Source organism: Aethalodelphis obliquidens, unplaced genomic scaffold (genome assembly GCF_003676395.1).
Source record: "Aethalodelphis obliquidens isolate GAN/ISIS:26980383/991018 unplaced genomic scaffold, ASM367639v1 scaffold8, whole genome shotgun sequence".
NCBI classification, from domain to species: domain Eukaryota; kingdom Metazoa; phylum Chordata; class Mammalia; order Artiodactyla; family Delphinidae; genus Aethalodelphis; species Aethalodelphis obliquidens.
The window spans coordinates 17,522,681-17,537,526 of record NW_020837952.1 but is presented as its reverse complement, the minus strand read 5'-3'; the positions used below and the strand labels follow the sequence as shown (position 1 = coordinate 17,537,526).

At 38.5% G+C, this 14,846-nt stretch overlaps 1 protein-coding gene across 5 annotated transcripts in view; it reads right to left on the bottom strand.

The window, feature by feature from the left end:
* Nucleotides 1–14,139, bottom strand: part of CPSF6 (cleavage and polyadenylation specific factor 6) — a 33,724-nt gene extending 19,585 nt beyond the window's left edge. For 2 of the 5 annotated variants that reach the window (XM_027106983.1, XM_027106986.1), the window contains exons 1-3: nucleotides 13,977–14,139; nucleotides 5,934–6,143; nucleotides 4,176–4,279 (exon numbers count right to left, since the gene is read on the bottom strand). In XM_027106983.1, coding sequence (XP_026962784.1) covers nucleotides 4,176–4,279; nucleotides 5,934–6,143; nucleotides 13,977–14,036 — 374 coding nt within the window. In that variant the 5' untranslated portion in view covers nucleotides 14,037–14,139. The remainder of the gene's footprint in view (nucleotides 1–4,175; nucleotides 4,280–5,933; nucleotides 6,144–13,976) is intronic. The other 3 variants (XM_027106982.1, XM_027106981.1, XM_027106984.1) reach the window with 2 other exon arrangements.
* Nucleotides 14,140–14,846: the final 707 nt, after the last annotated feature.

Here is a 14,846-nt window from a genome sequence, read left to right as displayed (position 1 = left end):
CATCCTCCAACCCTAATGAATCACTAATCCACATTCTGTCCCTACAGATTTGCCTATTCTGGACACTTCATATAAATGGAATTATACAGTATGTGGTCTTTTGTGATTGGCTTTTTCCACTAAGCGTAATGTTTTCAAGGTTTATGCATGTTGTAGCATGTGTCAGTGCTTAATTCCTTTTCATGGCTGAATAATATTTCATTATATGGATATACCACATTTCCCAAAAATTGACAGACATTTGGGTTGTTTCCACTTTTTTCATTATTATGAATAATGTCACCATGAAAAGATGCTCAATATCATTAGCCAACAGGGAAATGTAAATTAAAACCACAATGATACCATTTCACATTCACTAACCAAAAAGACAATTAACAAGTGCTGGTGAGGATGTGGAGAAAACTAGAACCCACATACACTGATGGAAAATGTAAAGTAGTGCAGCCACTTTGACAAACATCCCAGCAGCTCCTTAAAAGGTTAAATACAGAGTTAAAAATACAATCCAATAAATCTTCTCTCCTGGGAGTTCCCTGGTGGTCTGTCTAGTGGTTAGGACTTGGCGCTTTCATTGCCGTGGCCCAGGTTCAATCGCTGGTTGGAGAACTGAGATCCTGCAAGCCTCATGGCAGAAAAATAAATCTCCTCGTGTATACGTGTACCTAACAGAATTGCAAATACATGTTCACATAAATTGGTACATGAATATTCACAGGGGCATAATTTATAAGAAAAAAAAGGAAACTATAAATATTTATAAATTTAACTTCTTTCACTAAATATTTGTCTGTCTATATGAAAGGGTGGTTCTGGAACAGTGCCAAATCATATGGGGACTACAGTGTAACCTATCTTTTTTTTCACATGCTATGCTGATGTTATTATTTACCAGTATTATTACAGAGTTCCCTGTTTACACAATTAACATATATAAATCAGGTATAATGTATTGGACCAATAATAAACTTCCCCCCAAACAAGACAAAAAAAGTTAATAGTGCAATTTAACCTATTGTTGGCTCCCAGAGAATTTGCACCTTAGAATGAAGAAGAAATGGGATGCTTAGTACACAGTTTCCACAGTCAGATCTCATCTCCATGTGCTTCTCAAAGTATGAGTAGCTCACTTTGCTTATGATAATCTATCTAGTGTTTAAAAATACAAAATTATTTTTCAAAATTAACATTTTATAAAACAGCCCCAAATTCAAGCTATTTAATCAAGTAGTAGCAGTGGTAGAAGATATAATAACAGTGTAACCTATTTAGATGAAAGAAACAATTTCCTTAAAAAAAAAAAAGAAAATATATGCTCATGCAAAAACTGGTATATGAATATTCATAGGGGTCTTATTCATAATAGCAAAAATGGAAACAACCCAAATGTCCACCAAATGATGGATGGGATTTTTAAAATGTGGTGTATCCACAAGGTGGAATATTATTTAGCTATAAAAAGAAATTAAGTACTGACACATGCTACAACATGATGAACCCTGAAAACATTATGCTAAGTGTAAGACGCTAGTCACATGGGACCACATTCTTTATGATTTCATTTCAGAATAGGCAAATCCAGAGACAGATTGCTAATGCATATGGGATTTCCTTTGGGGGTGATTAAATATTCTGGAATTAGACAGTGGTAATGGTTGTATAACTTTATAAATAAACTAAAACCCACTGATTTGAAGACTTTATAATGATGAATTTTATAGTATGTGAATTATATCTCACTAGGAAAAATAAAGTTAAAATAGAAAAAAAAAATGAATGAGCGTCAACTCACAGTTATACAATATTCTAAATTATTCTCAGAAGGACTCTTAGGAGGCTTTTCTCCCTGGTATTCAAAATTGTCCTTTGGGACTTCCCCGGTGGCCCACTGAATAAGACTCCGTGCTCCCAATGCAGGGGACCCAGGTTCGATCCCTAGTGGGGGAACTAGATCCCACACGCACGCCGCAACTAAGAAGCCTCCATGTCGCAACTAAGAAGCTGCCTACTGCAACTGAGTCTGCATGCTGCAACGAAGATTCCACATGTCACAACTAAGACCCAGCACAGCCAAAATTAATAAATAAATATTTTTTTAAAAACTAGATCCTTGGGGCTTCCCTGGTGGCACAGTGGTTGAGAGTCCGCCTGCAGATGCAGGGGACATGGGTTCGTGCCCCGGTCCGGGAAGATCCCACATGCTGCGGAGTGGCTGGGCCCGTGAGCCATGGCTGCTGAGCCTGTGCTCTGCAACGGGATAGGCCACAACAGTGAGAGGTCTGCGTACCGCAAAAAAAAAAAAAAAAACCTAGATCCTTGGGGTTCCTGGTGGTGCAGTGGTTGAGAGTCCGCCTGCCGATGCAGGGGACACGGGTTCGTGCCCCGGTCTGGGAAGATCCCACATGCCGTGGAGCAGCTGGGCCTGTGGGCCATGGCCGCTGAGCCTGCGCATCCGGAGCCTGCGCACCGCAACGGGAGAGGCCACACAGTGAGAGGCCCGCGTACCACAAAAAAAAAAAAAAAAAACTAGATCCTTGGTCAAAAAAGTCTGCTGTCTGATTCAAGATTATCTTGGGTCACAACATTTAGAAATAATTTAATTAATTCACTAATTTAACAAACATTTATTGAGCACCACCTCCTATATCCCAGGCACCATTCTAGGGTTAGGGATACAACAGTGAGCCAAGCTCTTATGGAGGTTACAATCTAAACCTAGTAGGAGACAAGACAATAAACGAGTAAAATACATCATAAGAAAAACTAAAAAAAGGAAACAGTGATGGGGGCAGAAGGTCTTGCATAGGGTGGCCAGGGAAGGGAACTCAAGCAAAATCCTGAATGAAGTGAAAGATCCCAAATGTTGACATTTTGGGAAAAAATAAACCAAAAAGAAGAAACAGTGTAAAGGTCTTAAGTAGCAATGTGTTTGAGGAACATCAGAGACTAATGTGGCTGAAGCAGCATAGGGAAGGCAAAGAGTAGTAGGAGATGAGGTCAGAGAGGTAGTGGGGAAACTGGTCTTAGTGCCTTGTAGGCCACAGTGAAGATTCTGGGTTTTACTCTGAATAAAATAGATAACCATTAGAAGATTCTGAGCAGGCAAATATTGATGTCACTTTTTTTCAACTTCTGCTATGTGTCATGTATATAGACTGTAGAGAATCAGAGTGAAGGCAGGAACACCACGTAAGAGGCTATTACAGAAATTCAAGTAAGAGAGAACAGTGGCTCGGATCAGGTAGTAGAAGTGAAGTTCATGAAAAGCAGTCAGACTCTACGCATTTTGAAAATATTCCTAGTTACTGAAAACTGGCATATTAAACAATATAAAGTAAGTACATTAAGCATATTTTTTCTTTATTATTCTGCATCTAGCAAATTACCTTTTAAAAAGTCAAAAATCTGAACCTAAAGATTTATATAAAATGAAGCCTGCCACATTATTTATAATAGGCAAAAACTGGAAACCCAAATAACCAAAAATTAGAATGGTAAAATAAATTACAGTAGCATACAAGGTATGATGGAAAGAACTTAATACATTAGGGAAGATGTATGTTTAAGTGTTAAATATTTGTTTTACTCCGTGTATCAAATACATTATAAAACCTGAGTTGTAATCCTATTGTTTTTGCAGTAAAAATTTAAAAACCTGAAAGTATGTTCACTAAAATGTCAAGAGCGATCATCTATGGATGATGAGATTGTGGCTTTTTATTTTCTTACGTTTCGACACCTGTATTTTATAATGATCCCGTAATGATCCTACCTCATTTGTGTAGTTTAATAGTTTAAAAAAATAAAGCAAAACATCCATGTTACATTATTCTTCAGTTGCCCATCTTCCACTATCCCTTAATTACAGGGATAGCAATGCTTCTTCAAACTGTCATTTCAAAAATCATTTCAACCATAGATGGAGAAAATTCAGGAAAACTGGAAAAGAGACCTAATCTATCTACACTCCCAGCTCCACTAGTTTTAGTGAGGTAGATCACAGGATACATGAAATGAGTATGAATCTTTGTCCAAGAACCTCCTGACAATGTAGAAATAAAACATCCTACACATGTGTAGTTAGCATTAACTTCAAGGAAAGTTACCCCCAAAATTGTAATCACTAGCTACTAACTTCCATTAGGGGAAAAAAAGAATTAAAACAAAATTCTTACCCCTTTGACTGGCCATTTGCCCGATTTTCAAAAAATTTTATCTCCAAAATATCATTTACGCCCAAAGAATGAACTGCTTCAGTTAAGTCTTCATCTGTTGTCCACTGCAAGATATTTCCCCCTCATTAACCATCAAAACATATCCAAGATTTTTATTGTTTCCATTTATTTTTTAAGGGTAAACTCAGGATAAACAAGAGAAAATGCTCAGTGCAAATTAAGTACAATTACTGCCAGTCAGCCTTCAATTTTTAAATAGCACAAAAGCACCTGAGGATATAATTTTATCCCTTGATAAGAGTTTTGGAAATTAGAAGCTACATACCCTTAGAGAGAACATAGATTTTTTTTTTTTTTTAAACTCTTAATGAGTTTTTGGTCTCTTCCAGCTTTCAACTGCTACAACTTTAAATTTTCAATAAAACCAATGTCACTTGTCACTTCCTTTCCTTAAAGGAAATTATTTGGGGAAATAAACTCCATCTTATGTTTCAATGCAAGATGGAAAAAAACAAAACAAAACATCTAACATGTATTGAGTACCTACCATGTACTTTATATCAACTATTTAATTCTTAAAACATAAAAGTCCTATATCACTCCCATTTTACACATGGGATAGAGAGGTTATAGAGAGGTTAAAGAGCTTTTCCAAGGTTATAAAACTAACGTATGTAAAAACTAAGATTCAGAGGCTTACTTAGCAACCATACTCTTCATAACTACATTGCTACTGTCTCCAATATTTAAAAATTGCTCAGGGGCTTCCCTGGCGGTCCAGTGGTTAAAACTTTGCCTTCCAATGCAGGCGGTGTGGGTTCAATCCCTGGCTGGAGAACTAAGATCCCACATGCCTCAGAGCCAAAAAACCAAAACATAAAACAGAAGCAATACTGTAACAAATTCAATAAAGACTTTAAAAATGGTCCATATCAAAAAAAAAAAAAAACCAAAAAACTTAAAAAAAAAAAATTTCTTCAGACTGGGTAGTGAGTGGGAGATAGATCAATTAGTTTTTTAAAAATGTAAACATTTAAAAATAAAATGCTATTAAGGAAATGGAACAGTAACAAGTTTTGATTTCTAGACAACTAAAAAATTTTCAATTATGTGTAACAAATGCTTCTAAGTAGAGATGCAAAAATTCTATAGAACTATTTTAGTAAATATTTAAGATTTAATACTAATAAAATATAGATAACACTGAACATCCAGCTAATGAAACTCCCAACCAATAATAATCCTACAGTCTCATAAATAACCCAAATTAAAATACAATGTACATAGCAGCATTTCCATAAATCAGATTTCAAATTTATGAGCAAAAATGAAACTCAACACGTCTGTAGTATGATTTAGATAATGAAAACTCTTAAAACCAGGAGGTGTACTGTGTTTCTCTCCTGCACTTCTGAATCTCGGTTTGAGACCTTTATGTGAGCATTTTTCTTTGTAAAACTGGGATAGCTGAAGTGTAGGAGTAGTAAAATAAAAAGAATTGATTTGAAGATAAAATCGAACTATATTTAACTGGAATCTCTACCAAAACAAGTTGAATGTCTACAAAATTCAGAACTAGAAGATTTGGAATTTACGATATTTTAAAGGTACTTGTATTTCCCTCCTCGTTGCATAAGGAAGCATGTAGAACCAATCTAGTAACTTCAAATTCTTATTTTATAAAACTGGAGAAAACCAACTACTGAAGCAGTTTGAAATCAATCACCTATGCTTTTATTCATATGTTAAGTCACTTACCCATGTTAGATTTCCAATATATAATGCAATTCTCTTTCCAGTATATGTATAGACAACATTTGGTGCTGCTCCTTTACCCACATCATCACCAACAGTTGGTGGGAGAGTATCCATGTAATCCCGATCTTCCGGGGCATCTCCATTATTTGCAGATGGAGAGATGACATCATCATACAAATCTATCTGATCATGCCCACCATATTCAGCTTCCTGAGATACAGAAATAATGCTCTAGATTATACAATAGTCAGACTACTACTAAACAGATTTGAATGCAAATTCATTCAACTATTTTGTTTTAAACATTTGGTAGAAGACAGAAACAGCCAAAGATCTCAGTACAAATCTTTTCACTTTATGCCACAGACGTATTCTTCTTGAACAGTGCCTATAAAGCGAATTTCTATACAATCAATCCTATTTTCCCACCGATATTTATTATAATACAGGAAATAACATTCCTCTAGGAATAGAATAACATGTAGACAAAATAAAGTAATAATAAAAAACTTTCCATGGAAATAAAATACTCTAAAAGTAACAACACATGAATACAAATAGATGGGCTTACATTTTTTTGACACAAAAATATCACAAAAATCAGAGCCATTACAAATATTTTAATATTTAACAGAAAAATACAACTATTGTTTTCTTTGGTATTCAGTATCTTGCTTCCCAACTCTGAAAGCTATTAGTTTTAGAAAAAGCATAGTGAGCTAAGCCATAGGAAAGGGATAAAGAAATGTGGGTATGTAAATGATTCCGTATGTCACAACAAATGAACAGGGGAAAGAGAAACAATAAATAAAACACAGGTTAAACTATCCAAATTAGTATCTATTAGTAGTTTCATTATTCTCCGTCAACAAAGAGTTAATGCTTACCTGACTTCTTAGTCAATTGGCAAAAGATATCTACATAGCCAAGAGAAAAGGGATACGAACAAGGATCTAGTAAAGCTTTGCCATTGTCAGCAGCAGAATTAAAGCAATGCTAGTAGATGCCACTTACATGCCCAAGTGATATGCAAGTAAGAGGTAAACGAAAAAAAAGCAAATATGTGAACAGGAGAAAAATGGAAAAATAGGGTTCAATCTGTAAATAAGCACAAGAAAAATGAAATGCAGGTACTGGCAGAACACTGAACACCATTTAAATTGCCTTTGGTAACAGTTACTGGGCCACAGGCTTGACTAGCCAGTATCAGAGGAAAAGTTCTATTTTTATCTTCCTCCCTTTCCACCGCCAAGTACCTAGATGGATGTGAACTATTTTATTCTTATGAGGTAGAATATTTGAGATAATAAGGGAAGAGAGGCAATTACACTTAGGAAACAATAAACTTAAAGAGTTCAGACATAACTCATATCATCTCCATTAATACAATTCACTAAGGATGAATACAAATGGCACATAAGGAAAAGCTAATAGTTTTAGGGACTATTATATGGATAAAGAATGACACAGAGAAGATATTTGTGATGACTGTGAACAGATCAACAAAATATTTTTATTATAGGCCCCAAGGGAACATGGCTGTTGTTTTGTTATTCAGAAGGAAGCCAGAAAAAGATTTTTTAAAAAAGAAACAGAAAAAGAAGAAAAAAATCTAGAAGGGGAAATACCACTTATAACGCATAGCCAAAGGGACCTGAAATTTGTAAAGTCATTTCAGGTAACCTTCTGCATAACGAAGTTATCCAATTTACTGATTATGTAACAGAATCTCTACATAACATTGTTAACCAGGTTGAATGTCTGTAACATTTAACAAGGAACAAAAATCTCAAGGTAAGTCAGAGAACAAAACCATCATTAGCAATGGGCAGAAACTAAGACCACAAGTCACTGCATAATGCCATAATTTTGTTTGTACAACAATACCAAAATAACCTTTGAGAACTGAGTTTTCAAAAACCAAGCAACATGATCAAATCGCAGTGATAGCAAAAATTAGAAAAAAGAAGGGTGAGTTTTGTTATGAAGTTTCAGTGTAGCTGAAGCTTCAGGTGGCATGGCTGCAGCAGTGATTCCACACACTTAAGATACTAAAAACCTTCCCGCAAGGGGTAGTGGGCACTTTAGACTCTTTGGCAATCCAGTTCTGTACATCAAGTAGAATTATTATTACTATTATTCAAAAGGAGTTGTGTTTCCATCCTCCTCAGCAGAGACTATAATCACACTATATGGTCTGAGGGAGAGTAAAAGAGAATGCAAGGGTTATTAATAGCAGCACTCAAATAAAAGTATTTAGATTTACAATTTCATGAAACAGGTTAACACAACATGATTTTTCATTAGTTGTAAATCTAGGAAAATGTTCACATAAGTAGACATCATTTACAAGCATAATTGCAGCTACACTAACCTGGTGAATCACCATGACTTACTATTTTTGTCCATCCACGAATTCCTATGTTGACACCAACCAATTTTCCATACTGATATGATTCTACCAATATTTAGGATCAGCCATTTTGTCTGGTAGCTGGACTGCTTCCAATTGGTTGAAGTATGATGCTAATTGAGACCATGGTCCTGGGGTCTGATCTCCATGTGGACTAGTTAGGTTCGCTCAGTTCCAAGGCCACAGCCTGTACTTCTAGCCCCAATGGTATGCATTTGGACTTGGTGAAAAAATATTAATGAATCTGAATACATTTGCCACCATTACTAAAATGCAACTCAAAACACATACTCTTCTGTAGTATCAGTAATCTTCCTTTTCAGCTTTAGCATATCACACCTATCCTCCAGATTAAGGAAAAAAATATATATATATATACACACAGAGAACACATCCTACTTTCTGTTCCCACTCTAAAAAGGGGGAAAACATGCACATTCAGAAATTATGGAAAATGTATATCATGGGTCACAAATAAAGAAGGTGAGCTCTGAAAGTCTATTGGACAAACTTTGTCAAAGAGAGATAGCCCACAGTGTCAAGTTCTACTATGTAGTCTTTTTGATCATTACCATTAGGAAATTTTAATGGCATTCAAAAACAACAACAACAAAAAATAATCAACATTACCCCTCTAATTATTTTAGATACCAAATACTGCCCAATTGTAACTATCTACTTTTCATAGCAGCTAATCACCAATAGAGCCGTACATTATATATAAATTCCAGTAGGCAACAGCTCTTAGGGTTTGTTAAAAAATCCACTAAGTTATTTCATTCCCTACATTCTAATTACTATAATCATTTTAAAGGCAAGGTATCCTTTCAAGATTGTACACTTCAAGATTATGTTCCTCATGACATATGAGTAGCTGTTGCCCAGTCAGAGAAAACACTTAAATTAAGATGGATAGTAAAATAACCAAAATTCAATCAGCTCCTTTTAAAAGCAGTGTTTCTCAACCTTTTTTTCATTATCGTTAACCCCTCCCTCCAAAGAATTATTTTTTAGACATACTTTCCCTAATCACCTCCCATAAAATTTTCATGTCACAGATATACTGTATACCATTATTGGGATGACTGTGGTATAGTTGTACTATATTTTCACTCTCCCTGATAGGCCCAAGACTGCTTTTGGTGGTCCTAAAATTGTATTAATACCACTCCTGCATTCTATGATACTACCACTAATGGCACAGCAAAGGCCACTTGTTCAAAGTCTTCGCAGTAAAAAAAAAAAAAAGGAAATTTAATAGTCATTTCCATTTAGAGAAATATAGCAGGGGGAAAGGTTTTATTTTGCATTTACAAAATGTATTCTATACCATGGAAGAGAATATAATATACCAGCACATAAAATCCAACAGCAAATAATCTAATACATATTTATCTTTTTAAAATACTTCACTTTCTGATTTTGTCTGTTTCAAGTAGATATTAAAATTAGTTTGTAATCCCTGTAAAAAGCTCAACTAATGGTAAGGAAGCCAACTTGGTACTAAAAATATGCCACATAAACCACAAAGTGGGCAACTGAATGAACTACTCATAAATAACAAAACTGAGTAAGAAGAGTTCCAGCTCCCCTAAACATTTCTTCTATCCAAGTTTCTGAATCAATCTCTACCTACCTCAGTTTCCACCTTACAAGCCTTATCTTAGAGGGTTCTCTATTCAACATAAATTTATCAGAAATAAGATTTCACTGATATTTGCCTAATAAACTTATTTTCCAAAATTAGCTAGACATTGGCTATAGTAGATACACAATAACTAAATATAAATTATAACGACTCATGATATAAAGGCAAGTAGAGTTATAAGCATGTCTAGGTCTCTAGCTTCCAAATGAATTTTTTCCCACTACCTATATACATTTTCATTTCAAAGTTGGATGGTCAGATTACTAAGTGAGCACTGCTATCAGTGACCTACCACCAGGTACATCAATAACTAAATGCCACATTAAGAGCTTTTGCTCCCCAAACAAGCAAAATACACACTATTTCAACGCACCCAGCATAAGCTTTCCCGAAGTTCATAGAATCTGACTTTCCTCTCCTCTGCCAACAAAAATTCTACAGATAAAGATACACATAAAGGAGTGGTTTCTATAACACATGACCTGTCAGTGTTATATTTATGTATTTGTCTCCCAATCCCACTACAGTGCACTCTAAGGACAGACTATCTAAACTTTGTATCCTTCCTTGTTGGCGTATAACAAATACTCAAGATATATTAAACAATTGAGTTAAAAAATTTAATTTAGTTTTGGTCAAAATAAAAATCTATAATTATTAAATATTAGGCTAGTAACTACTACCTTCAAGTACAAATCCCAGTTCAAACTGAATTGATACACACTATAGAGGCTGAAACCACCCACTTTCTTCTCAACTCCAAATCCAAGGTAGAGGTTTGGAAGTTCAAATTCTTCCACTGGAGCAACTGTTCTCAATTTGGTTGGTTACATGCAAAGACCTTCAACTTAAGAACCAAAAGAGCAGCTATAAGGAATAGTTGAGTCCCTTGTGCCTTCTCCCTTTCTCCAATTTCATTCTTCATTCTCCATTCTTAATTCACCTGGTGAAGAAAGGAACTATTCTATAGTTTCACTAACTTTTTCTCACACCATATCCAAATAAAAGTTTCTTCTAAGACAGCAGAATATCTCATATTTTGAAATAGGTTTATTATACTGTTCTATACCAAAACACACATGGAAAAAAAAGCATCATAAAAGTATGACCATTTAAAATTTAAAAAAATGAAAAATACATGTATTACAAAGAATTTCAAAGCATACTGTGCAATTAAAACTACAGCTCACCTTGAAGAACAAAGATTTTTTTCAAATGTTTACAGCAGTTTAGAAGCCAAAGTCATGACCCGTTATACTTAGCAAAACATTTTACTCAACTACAACAAAATAAAGAGTCATAGTTGGGACTTCCCTGGTGGCGCAGTGGTTAAGAATCCGCCTGCCAGTGCAGGGGACACGGGATCGAACCCTGGTCCAGGAAGATCCCACATGCCGCGGAGCAGCTAAGCCCGTGCGCCACAACTACTGAGCCTGCGCTCTAGAGTGCCGCAACTACTGAGCCTGCGCTCTAGAGCCTGTGCTCCGCAACAAGAGAAGCCACACTCACCGTAACTAGAGAAAGCCTGTGTGCAGCAACGAAGACCCAACACAGACAAAAAAAAGTCATAGTTTACTACAGCAACCAGCAGAAGTAATGTCAGTGCAAAGTAAGAGTGCAAAATAAAACAATCAATAATAATTTTGTAGTTGCCTCTAATTCTGATAAAATTTCAGATAAATATTTCAATGATAGTAACATTATTAAAAATGAAGAATGAACCTTAAAACCCACCAACTATCCTTATGTGGCCATATTTTAAACAGGAATTACCACAGCAAGCAGATTACAAAGGCCAGTGATATGCAAAATAATAACAAAAACAAAGTCTCTTTAATCCCATTAACCGATTGAAAAGTATAAATATCTTTCTAGTAAAAATCATGCAACTATGTGTGAAATATAATACTATATGTACAAATCAACAAAAAGTTACATTTTTAAAAGAACCCTTTAAAGCAGTTCCTCATCAGGGTCACAGAATTTTAACCTCTTCTTACCTCCTGCTCAGTCAACACTAGTTGCTGCACAGGGATAAGCAAGTATCACTACATCCAGCTATACAGGTTAGAGAAATGCCCATCCCAAATTAAACAGGCAAAAGCCTAAAAAATATTTAATTAAAAGGTTCTGAAGAAAGCTCAACTTTTAAAATTGTAGCCCAATTCTTCCTTTATTGTGGGTAGAAAGACAAAGCACATATATTTTCTTGTAACAAAGCTAATGAAGACTGTCTTGAACATTTAACTCTTCCTTTACTTCCAGATATGGACCCCTTTTCGATGGAATGTTACACTTATTTGATAAATAAAAGGAAAAGAAATTTCCTGAGAAGTCTTTGTCTACTGACCTTAAAAAAGGATTAGAATCTGACTCTGTTTAGCACTCAAGGTAATTTTCTAAACTGTCATTGACACAACTCAGGCATCATATATCCAAAATATAAACACAACAAAAAAGAAAAATTTTTAAACTTAATGTTTGATTACAGTGGGTTACATTTAAATATTCAGTCTTTATCTGAGTAGGAAACATTTAAAGCTAATTGCATTTTTTTTCTAATATTTAAACCAGGGGCACAATCATCCCTCAAAAAAACCAGAAAAGATTTCTAGTTTTCCCTATTTAAAATAAAATCTTTAGCCCCTAGTCAGAAATAAGATCCTTAATGGAAGGGGGAAAAAACCCACAAAAACACATTAACCAGAATTTTACTAAGCTTCTCATATGGACCTGGAAAATATAAGAGACAAAGCGATTAGGTGCACTGCAATTACGCACAATTTAATTTTTTAAATGTGTTACTACATAAAAGGGAGTAGAGATGTGAGCAGTAGGCTTACAGCTTAAACGTCACTACTCTAGTAACCCTTCGCAAGGATGCCCAACATCAGACATCACAGCTCCACAGCTAGTCCTTCTAGGCTACTGTGGCCAGTGAGATACCGGAAAAACCTTGCATTCTCACTTTCTCCAGCCTTTCAAAACCCCTCGGAGGACAGTAAACATTTTGCTTTCGGAAATCGGGTCATAGCTACAATCCTTTATTTTAAAACCAACACCACGTGAATTTCGGGTGAGATTCTTTCATCACACCTCTTATCTCTCGGTGAGCTACCGCCTTTTTTTGTTCCATCCAGCCCTCGGGAGTCCAAGTCTTCCTTTTCGCCCGGGCCACCTATCTTCACAGGTATTTTCATCACAAAGGCCAAGCACGAACGACTGGGCCTCAAAGGCACTACAAGCCCTGGGCCACCGAAGCAGGGAGGCAGCGAACCGACTTTTTAAACACGAGCCATGGGTCCGAAAGTCAAAGGACTTGTTGCAAACTTGCCCGCCACGAAGCCGCCTTCCCGGAGTGTGAGGGGAGGAGGAAGAAGGCGCCACGCCGAAACCTGTCGCAAACACGAGCAGGAGAGCGCAGGAAGCAGAGCGCGCGGGATACAAAGGGACGTGAATGCGGCCTTCCATGAGGCGACCGTGCGCCGACAGAGACAAAATGGAGCGACCGGAAGAATCGGAGCCCGAGCGGCAGGGCCGGGGGCGAGACGGCGGCCGGCGCGCGCCCCGCCAGGCTTCCTCCTCGCCCCGGCGGCCGGGGAGGGGGCGCAGGGGCGGCCCGTTCTCCCCCCGCGCACAAGCCGCCCCTCCGCCCAGGCCTAACACGGCGGGAAGCGCCCGCCGGCCGCCGCCAACAATGGGGAGCGAGGCAGCGGAGAGGGAGGGGTCGGCGGCGGCTGCACGGCGGCCCGCGTCCGCGCTCGGGGACCCGCGGCGGGTGGCGGCGCCTGCCGCCCGCAAGACGACGTGCTAGAACGAGGGGTGAGGAGGCGCCGCGCCTGGGTCGGGCGGCGCGGCCCACAGGCGCCAAGGGCGCACGGGCTGCAGCCGCGGCGGCTCGCGGCCCACGGTGGGCCCCGGGTCCGCATCCCGGCCGCAGCACCGCCTACTTCGGCGGCGTGGGCCCAGGGCCCTCACGTACCTGGTTGAACTCTTCGCCCACATCCGCGTAAATGTCTATGTGGTCCACACCGTCCGCCATCTTCCCTCGGCCTCGGCCGCCGCCGCCGCTACCTCCTGCAGGTCCGCCCGCCGCGGCAGCAGCAGCGGATCTAGCGGCGGGGGCGGGGCGCGCTGCGTCACTTCCGAGGGCTGAGGCGGGGGCGGCAGGGGGCGTGCGTCTGCTCCGCTGCCGCCAGTTCCGCAGGCGGAGAATCAAAACTGCACCTCGGAGGACACAAGCGGTTTCTTTTGTGTGTCTGGATTAGGCTTGGGGGGCGGGGCGGGGAGGGGCGGGGGTGGTCCCAGTCATTTCCAGAGACTGTGGTTTCACGTTGTCCCTGGTAGACTCAAGCGTTTTGTGATATTTTCATTTCTCGGTTTTTCTTACATTTCTCACAACCAGGGCTTTTAGAGAGGTGGAAGTTTTATGTCACGATGAAATACAAAGTGTAGCTCCGCTTTCTGTGAGCGCCCAGAGAGGATGTCTCACCCCTGCAACCTCAGAGACCAGCAGAATTTCGTTTGCCTTGTAAACGCTAGTTACCCGTTGATGATTATCTTTAGTTATTTGCATGCTACTTGTGTCATTTGCATGCTGTTTATCTTTCCATCTGTATCATCGGCATCGTCTTCTTTCCTCTCCTCCGCGTCCCACCTCCCCCCACCCCGAACCTTTCATCTCTCTTCATTTGTTTCCTCCTTTGAGCTGCAGTTGGTTTTCTCTGGGATAGTTTAAATGCCTCTAACTTGAATGTGGTCCCCCTCGGACCCACCCTATAAGGTGGACGTATCTTCAGGCAAGGGCTTCGCTCTTAGACTCATAGAATGTCAGAAAACTGGAAAAGGTGTC